A 9628-nucleotide genomic window follows, 5' to 3' on the forward strand; every position below is an offset into this window, starting at 1 on the left:
CTATTTTACGGTAACCGTAAAAATAGTAAATTACAATATCAATTAATGTAGTCTATATTATGAAAACTCTTACAGTTTGACCTTAGTGCCTAATGGTCTGAAAGACAACTTTCTTATTTGCATCAAATTACAGTAACCTAAGGCTCTATTAACTAATGACGTGCAATTATATCATATATTGGAACTAACTATCCACAAAACTTGAGCAAACCTCATGCTTACATTGATTAGAGTTAACCTAAGGCATAAAGACCAGAGCAACGAAATGCAAATGGTACAGCCGTCGGGCTTAGCGAACTGCCAACAAGAAGAGAAGCGGCCAAGAAGGAACAGCAGCGGCGAAGAGTGGTTGCAATGAAGAACGACAAAGCTTGTCAAGGACACTCCAGCACGGCTTGAGCAGCGACGATGGAGGGACAAGACACGCTGGCGGGAATGGTACTGTCTGGAATTCACCGAGGAATTTGTGGCAGCTGAAGAGGTGCGACCCGGGAGCAGCAGCGGAACTCGATGGTGTGGGCGGTGAGACCAGTTGTCGCAGCTCGCCAGAATGGCGAGAGGTTCGGAGAAGCGTTGGGCGGGTTGGACTTTGCTGCAAAAGACTGTCTAGTTGTCAGTGGTACTATGATTCGCTGGTAGCCTGCTGGTTCTTCGCTAGGAGTTGGTCTGGAGACGTAAGAACTGATGATTGCTTCCCTAGCTAGTCGCCGAGATCTGGTGCTTGTCTGTGGTTAGAGTGGATCAGGCGCGAGGGTAATCCACTAGGATTGATGGAAACTCGTCCGGCTTGCTGGTGTCGCCTGGAGATTCACCGGGAGGGCCTTGCAACGGCGGTAGCAAGAGCTTGAGCGACGAATGGCACAGGTGGCGACGATTGTTGGGCACCAGGGAAAGTGGGATCACCTGGAATGGCTGAACTTCGTGGACGTTGTCGGAAGATCGCCGGGCGCCTATTAAAGGGAGCGAAGGCCGATCCGGATCTGTAGGTGCCGGGGGGTTGGGGCCGGTGGGGGCATCGGGCTGAGGCAGTCTGAGTTGCAGAAAATCTACTCAGCCAAACTCTTCCATGATGACCACCGTGCTTGCCATCTTATGGCGCAAACTCCCTCTTCAACTACTGAGACGGTGGGAAATCAAAGATTTGGTAGAGCATCTCTCGTCACTGATTTTCTTCCTTCCACTCAAAGATCCGTTGCTCACATTTCCTCCGAACATACATATTTTCCTTTCTTTCACTTCCCATGCTCACCAATCTTTGCGCCCCATAATACGACGGATCCATTCCATTCTAAAGACAGAATCCTTCTCGGCTCGCTCCCTCCAGCTGAACGTTGTGTCTTGTGACCAAATCCTTTCTGCCATCCTGTTGCCAAACTTTTATTCAAAACAAGAGGCAATCTTTCCTCTTTCTTTCTTCGCTCTGGCCGTAAATCTCTACCACATCAATGGAAGATATCATTTTTCTTTCATCCCCTTGATTCGCAATATTCTTTCCTTTGACTATGCACAACGACCCACTTGTTGTCATGCATGAATGTTAATGCTAAATACGAGAAATGCCTGAACATGAACGGTGAATAAGTGTCAACGGCCGACAAAAGTTATTACATAGGCAGCCCTCCCTTGTTTGGAAATCCGACACCCAATTTATCAAGAAGTATATTCATGTCGATTCCATATATCGTAATTTTCATCGGTAAAATAAACAATGTGTACGATCGATTGACCGATCTAAAGAACTCTCTAAATGAAGTTTTACATAGGAAAAGCCGATTCTCTTCTCATGCTGGATAAGAAGAAAGGAAGTCAGCAGGAATACACGGAGAATTCTTCCATGCCCGGGCATGCAATTTGAGAATCTCTCTCGCCTTTTCCTTCGTCTTGCTCCTGCCCTCAACTTGGAGGACTAGACACAACTTCGCGGCAACGCCTACTTGCAACATCTCTTGCACAATGCTCGGTGTTGCCGAGAACTTGGAGATGGACAAGAGAATCCTGACACATCTCTCGTTCGCTGTCTCCGAAACCCTTAGTATCCTCTTCGACACAATGGCGATCCCTGCTCCGTGCTCCAACAACTTGGCTCTTCCCTCTGCGCATTGGCACAGCACGTCCAAAAGCAAAAGGATCGTTTCGCTCTGCCTTTTGTTGCATGAATCAAGGAGAAGATCGATCAAGACCGGCACGGCACTGGCTTTCACGGCTTTGACTCGGTTACGACCCATTGGGCAGGCAAGGATAAGCAGTTTCAATGCAGATTTCGTTGCCTTCTGTGAGACTTGATCACGCAGAAGTCGAACTACTTCAACGAACAATTCCTTCCTCAATCTTGACAGTTGAATAATATCAGCAACTTCAAACATGGACTTTAGTAACATGACTGCGTATGCCCTAGAGTCGCAGGTTCCGCTCCGCATGATTCGAGTCAACGAGTCGACAAACACTCCGTCATTGCCTATGAGGTTCTTAAGGCTGGCTTCAGAAAGTTGTAGGTGATAAAGTACGGCCAGAGCCTCATCGAGCGGTCTAGTTGTGACCTCAAAACTCAGACAGTCGGACAATGTTTCATCTAGTAATGTAGAGCTCACCGAGGTTTCATTTTTCACTAGTGTCGCCAAGAAGTCAGCGGCACCAGCGGCTTCCATGCAGCATCGATTAGTGGCGTTCTCGGTAGCGATCGACCGCAGTCTTTTGAGACACTTGTTTCGCATGTCTGGGGACTCAGCCTCGTGGAGGAGCTTAGCAATCTGGGACTTGCTTATGGGAGGTCTTGGGGTCGGAATCCTTTCGATGCCATGCGCAGCGTTGAGGGTGCACCACGATTGGATGAGCCGCCGGAGCGTGTGGTTGGGTGTCAATTCGCAGTCTGGAATCGCTTGCTTGGTCACCGGGCACGTGCTGCTCTTGGCGGAGAACAACCACTTCTCGATGCTCTCACGGTCATACGTTATCCCGGTCGGCACCGTGACAGGGTCCTTCATGAGCTGGAGAGAAATCGGGCATAGGAAGAACGAGGGAATTTCGACTTCCTCCATTGGCATCGAAAGTAGATCGCGAAGGAGACGAAGAACTGTAACCCCGAGGGGAGAGAGAGAAAGATTGAGACGTGAAAAGGGCAGAAGGCGGAAGAAGAGCTCGAGAAATGCTTATGAATCCCTCAAAGAAGAAGGAGGGTTTGAACTATTTGATGGAGTTGGTTGAGTTCCGCTGGGTTTGAAGATGCTTTGTGCGGGTCTTGAGGGTTTTATATATGAAGATGCGAGGATGAGAAATTCAAAGGTGAGAAGGTCAAAACACGGACAAGTTCGAATAGGGCTCACGCGGAACTCACGCACTATCAACGAGGGGAGACAGTCAAAAGGAGTCGCCAAAATAGCACGTGATCTTTCCTCCTCCGCCACTCTTTCTCCATCGTTTCAGACTCTCTCTCTCTCTCTCTCTCTCTCTCTCTCTCTATCTAAGATCGAAAAGGTGTCGACCTCCTCCGTTTCAGTCCACTCTAAAAATTGCACGCTGCCGTCCCGACGAAGTTAACCGGAGACCTCGTCAATTTTAGGTTGTAATATTTTATTTTATTTTTTTTGGTAAGGAAGGTTGTAATATTCATGGTTATACGTTGCAAGAAAAGGCCTGATAGTTTTTGTAAATTAATTTTTCTATACATGCTATTCTTGATTTGTCATGTAGTGGAGCATCCGCATGCTAATGACAAATTAATTCTGAAAATAATCGTTTATATTACTTGCGATAATTTATCAATAGGAAATGTCTTTCTTATTGATAATAATTTATGTCTAAATATTTTCGTGAACAATGAAAATTCCGTTCACTTAGTTTTGTAAAAGATATAAATAATCATTTTTAGAAAAATATTTTCTAAATTTCTTATTTTGTGCGAAATAGATGAAGCTTAAGAATTTTGAAGGATCTCGAAAGAGCATATAAGTTTGAATGTGTTTGTTCATTATTCATTTTTTCCGCACTTATCGAAAGTTCCATTCGCATGTTCAGCTATTTGAGTGAACTTTGAACTTTATAAGTTGGACGACAAACCATGGAAATTTATAATTGACGAATTTTTGGACCACTTGTAAGTCATAATTACCAACATAAATTTATAAAATCCTACTGTCAACAAAAATTTAGTCTACAGTGACTATCATGGTGAATAAATAATTTAAGGTGCTCAAGGAAATGGGAACGTCCCATCTTCTCCCTGCAATAATGAGGCTAAAGAAGAGGAGACACCCCACTTTCGACCCATTCATGTGTGAACACAAAACGAGATCAAAAGCTGTTCAGACGAGACGTCACAGCTGAGGTAGGATAGTGGGGTTATCGACTGAGACTGGAGTGACAGAGAGAGATAGAGAGAGAGAGTCGTTGAAGTCAAATCACGTGGTTTTCGGAACGGACCGTATTCAAAGCGAGTCAGTGCCCACCGTAAAGGACGTCAAACTTACTACAAACTCGTCTTATATTTTTTTATTCTGAAAATCGATAGATTTTCTTTAATTTATATGTTCAACACCACACCACAGAATCCTAACAATCATGCGATAATGATCCAAAATGTAAAACACGCAAAGCCGCCGCTACTGTTTTTTTTGCTCCTTTTCTTTTTTGTCCTCTTGCTGTATTTGGTGTTTATTTTCTTCTTCTTTCTTCGACTCTACTTCGGCCGAAGAAGAAAAAGGCAAAGGAAGAGATTGTGCATGGCGGGAGCCACGAGTGACGCTTGCGCATGCGTCAACCGCGGCCCCGCAGCCATAAAGCGTTCGACCAGAGCTTTTATCTCACCATACATTACGGTTTTGATATGTATATCACTCGTGCTATCATATGGAAAATAGATGATAAGAATGATTAAATTGATTTCAAAACATGCTGCATAGGATAAGTTAGATCAAAACGAAATCAAAGCTAATCAATTCCACATTCGTTGCCATTTTTCCAGATAGAATTTACTCGAACAAACCAAACGATCCCAACATCTTTCTTTTTCTTTTTTACTTCTATTTTATTCAAATATATTAATTTTTCTTCTTTTCCAATATATAATTGAGTGTTCTTTTTTTTTTTTTTTTTCCTCAAGTACATGTATCCGACATGCATGGCTTTAAACATATAGATATGTGGCTTGTGGACGATTTACATCTCCGTTCGTTTGGCACCAATAATTCCTCGGTCGGTCGTCGAACAGCTACTCTCTTTTTTGGGTGTAATTTAAACGGAGGTCTACACCAAAACCCTACCAGCACACAACCACCATCGACCATTCGACGGTCTAAGACACAATACCTTGTATTTCTAAAAGACTTATTTGCACTCTTTTAAAAAATTATACCTGTGAATAAACATCGATTTTAGCTTCAGGACGACTTTGAAACGTTCAACGGCGACCGACGATTCTAGCATGCGGTTCTCAATGATTGGAAAAAAAAAAAAAGACTATTGATTAGTAGGTGAGTGGAGAAATGCATAGTTCGATGGGTTAGAGACTAGATTTAAAGGTAAACGTTCAGTTTGGGAACTTGGTATGTTAATTGATTAAACTATGTTATACTGGGCATATAAATTCCATAAATAAACCATATGAATACTTTTAACACATTCTTTCATTTGCAAGTTAGATTAGAAACGACAAATGAAAATTGGTCATGCGTGTAAAATAAAATGGGGTGGAACCCAACTCTAATATCAAAATATCTAACACAATGTTTAAGTTTATAGATCGAGGGAAATCATGTATATTTGTTAAGAGTCTCCGTAAATAAGCAATACGAAATAATTTAACAACGCGCTTCACCCCCGCGACATCTCCTCCACCCTTCAGAGCACTGTTATCATTGTCGGTCAGCTCTCACCACCATCGTATGGGCCCCACCATCCCGCTTTATTAGCGACGACTCGAATCTGGGCTCAGGATGTGGAATTCACCTTCGTTGACGCATATACACACTTGGTTGTGATGTCGGAAAATTTTCAGTTTGGAAACTGAAGTCGACTGTTCAAATTCCACTAATTTTAACCAAACTACTCTGAATCGGGGTGACATGTACAGTGACTGGGCTAAATTAGTCCGTGAATCTTTCGAGATTTTTCATAAGTCTGTTAATAGCCGTGTCTCCACGCTTGTTCTCCACGTTATAGAAAAAACAATAGTTTTGACATTAAAAAAAAAAAAAAAACTGCCGTTGAAGAAATCAAGGCTCACTCATGCACGACTATGTTTTCTTTCTTCTTCTTTTTCCACCTTTAAGTAAAGGGTAGGTACGACTCATGTCGTGCTTGCGCTGAAGTGTTCATAAAGAGAAGGAATCAGAGTGGCGCATGGTTTGCAAATTTGATGGGTTTGCTCGGGCAAAGTTGAAGTGCAACACACGCCCCAGAAGCCAAAAGGGAAGTTTGACTTGTATTTTTAGTGTACTCTTTACAAGTTTTCTTTTTCAAATCTAGTCCGACTACCTGGAAACTTATATGACACCTTATAAATTTCACAGCCACTTAAATTCATACATTCAACTAATCATATTCTAGACTATTTTGAGCATGCTATTGATGAGATTTGAACGATTAACCTCTATAATTGAGCTGTAAATATTCCAATGCCCTAACTTTGCATGCCAACACCGGGTGTATTGACACGTTTTGTTGGAAGATACGGTTGTCAGACATGTTGATGATAGCTAATAGGTGTATGGAAGGATAAAATATTGAAATTCACGGGCAAAATGTCGTTGCTTTCTGATCCATATTTAAGGGTGTGTTTGTATTGTGAAAATTGAAGTACTTGGAAAACATTTTCTAAACACGTACGCTAGTATTATTTAAAAAATGATGAAAATTATTTTCATTGTCTATAAAAATATTTAAACAAAAGTGTTGTCGGTAATGAAAATATTTTTCATTGACTAATTATTTTAAGCGATACAAGCAATCTATTTAAGGAAATGTTTTTCAAATCGTTTATTTTTCATAAAACAAATCACCCTAAAATAAGATTCATTGTCTCGTTGGAAGAGATCATGTTCACAAATGCACAATTGATCGAGTCTAATGAAGTCTTTTTGTGTCGAAATAACGGATAATATATTGTCATTTCTTTAAAAGTAAGTCAAGAAAATTCGAAATTATAAACCATTGAATATTTCTATCATAACTAAACGTGAATTATATTAAACAAGAAAACTCACTATTTGGGAAAATTTAATTACAAGAGTATAATCGCATATGAACATTGAATTTGGTTACTAGTGCCATCTAACAAGAAATCACAAGGATATGATATTTTTTATTTACTCCAAAAGAATAAGTAGTTTTCCATAAGTTTAACAAACGTGCGGGGGATAAAAATCTATTGAGAAATCATCAATGTACGTTTGTTTTGCGTAAAATTACGAGTATAAGTTGAGTTAACTGATAATTATTTTTCCGCTACAACTACTAATACTTTTGTACGTGATCGGCCCATGCTATATTGAGGGTGTGGGCTTTCTGCCAACGAGTTTGGCCTCCGTAGAAACTCCACCACCAATAGCTCTTTAAGGCTTCCACACATGGAGGAAAATGTACACAGCTTTGAACACCAATCATATTAAATACATCAGTTTTGTAAGTTCTAGAATTCCACGGTGGCGCCGTGTGTTTGTGTCTGGCGCTTATTTGGTATTCTCCTGACGATATTTCCATGGCGATTACAAAATTTGCTCCAAAATCGTGAAATTAATTAGGGACTAAATCCGCTAAAAATTATAGTATGGGGATCAAAATTGAACGAGGGAAACGATATTGAAAATGCTCTTTTAGCCATTTCCCCTTATTTTTCATAATAGAGAAGATAATGTGCCACAAATTCAATGGCGGTATGGTTTGTACAATTGATATTGTACTATCCTTACCAGTAGCGGACTAGGATAGGAATTTTAATAGCTGTTGCTTTAAGGGTTGTAGCTTTTGAATAGATAGAAATTGCGACTCGTCAGGCGCACTCTCTCTCTCAGAATAGTTAAAAGGGTGAGAATGAGCGACCAACTCTCTACATCCCTCTGTTTTCTATTCCTTTTTATTTTGCTTTTGAGAGACGTTTTTGTATTTCTGCTCGGGTAATTTCTTTGGTTGGATAGGATTTGAGGACCATGTGTCAACTATGTGATGTTTGTCGAAGAACTTTGGTGAGATTGCATTACTGCTTGGATCTTTGGCAATTAACTCAAGATTCTCTATGTTCTTGCTCCTCGTGTATATTCGCAAAGTTTATTCATGTTGATCCTCACTTCCACTTCATCACATTCTATAAGATTCTTTAACAAAATTTAGAAACATTTGGTTCATAACGAGACTGATAACTGATGAAAACCCTAACTCTTGTTGCCGAAGCATTAGGAACTCATTTCTGACACAATGTACACATATACACAAACCCGTTGAAATAATTTACATAAAAAAAAAAAAAAAACGCACTGAAAATTCGATATCTCATACATGAAATTAAACCAAGGCCTAAATAATCCCAATGGGTGCAATTAAATCAAGAAATCTTCTTCAAAAAAAGTGAAATAGCATTTTTTCATTGAACGGCTTTGAAAACCACATACGCGACACTCGAAAGTTGCATAGATGGCAACACCAAATTGCATTTTTCACTCTAAATTTAGAACTAAATTGTAATTTTCGACAAATGTTCAATAGTTGGTTGCACCAATTAAAAATCTAGTACTTAGATTGAATACTATGCGTGAAGTTTAAGATTTTTTATGCAGTTTTTTTCTAATAGTTATATGGATTCGCACCTGTAGTCATAGTTGTAGTGTGTGATGACCAACAGTTATTATGATCTTCTAAGTTTTAGAAATGATATTTTTAAGCATTTTTAATAGATCAACTACCGGATTGAGAAGACAACTTCCACATTCACAATGGGGTTGGAGATACATGAAGAAATTCGGTTACCAACCAAAAACACATGTAATTATGGACGGTGTTTGTATTTTTTTTTTCCTTGTTACATTGGTGGTGGATCTTACAATAATCCAATTCTTAAACATGAGAACAATATTGAGACAAAATAATTTGGAAACAATTACTTTAACATTCCAATAGAAACTTAGAACTAATGCATTAGACAGTTATCTAATAGTCAAATTTCAATGAGTATGAAAAATATCGTCATTATTACTTTTCTCTGCTGATAGCTAATACACTGCAAGAAAAATCGACACTTTTTTCCCATATTCGCAAAATTTACACTTGAGTTACAAAGAAACCACATTTTTAATTTATTCAAACACTCTCCAATGGCACAAAAATCCCCCATAAAAAGGGAAAAGGGAAATCATGCACTCACCTCGCAACCCTACTTAAGAGCGTATCATCGATGCAAGGAGACTTCCTCCATTTGCGTCTTAAGTATCTCTCGAGCTTTCTCTTTCAAGTACGTCGCGCAATCCGCTTGTAACAACAAGCCAAGCTTCGACACAGCTCCGACCATTAGCATCTCCCGAACAAACATCGAATTCCCCTAAAACTTGCTCAGCATTGAAAGTATGAGGACAGCCCACTCGTCCGCGGATTGTGAGACATTCAGAATCCTCTTTGAGACCACGGCGATCCCGCATCTGTGGCCCAT

General features: G+C 40.2%; 1 protein-coding gene across 1 annotated transcript; it reads right to left on the reverse strand.

Annotated features, from left to right (window-relative positions):
• Positions 1-1655: 1655 nt before the first annotated feature.
• On the reverse strand, positions 1656-3046 carry LOC120292249 (E3 ubiquitin-protein ligase PUB22-like). The gene has a single exon (XM_039310493.1). It carries the CDS (start codon positions 3039-3041, stop codon positions 1782-1784), a length of 1260 nt encoding a protein of 419 aa, XP_039166427.1. The 5' UTR covers positions 3042-3046; the 3' UTR covers positions 1656-1781.
• Positions 3047-9628: the final 6582 nt, after the last annotated feature.

This window comes from Eucalyptus grandis, chromosome 1 (genome assembly GCF_016545825.1).
Source record: "Eucalyptus grandis isolate ANBG69807.140 chromosome 1, ASM1654582v1, whole genome shotgun sequence".
NCBI lineage: Eukaryota > Viridiplantae > Streptophyta > Magnoliopsida > Myrtales > Myrtaceae > Eucalyptus > Eucalyptus grandis.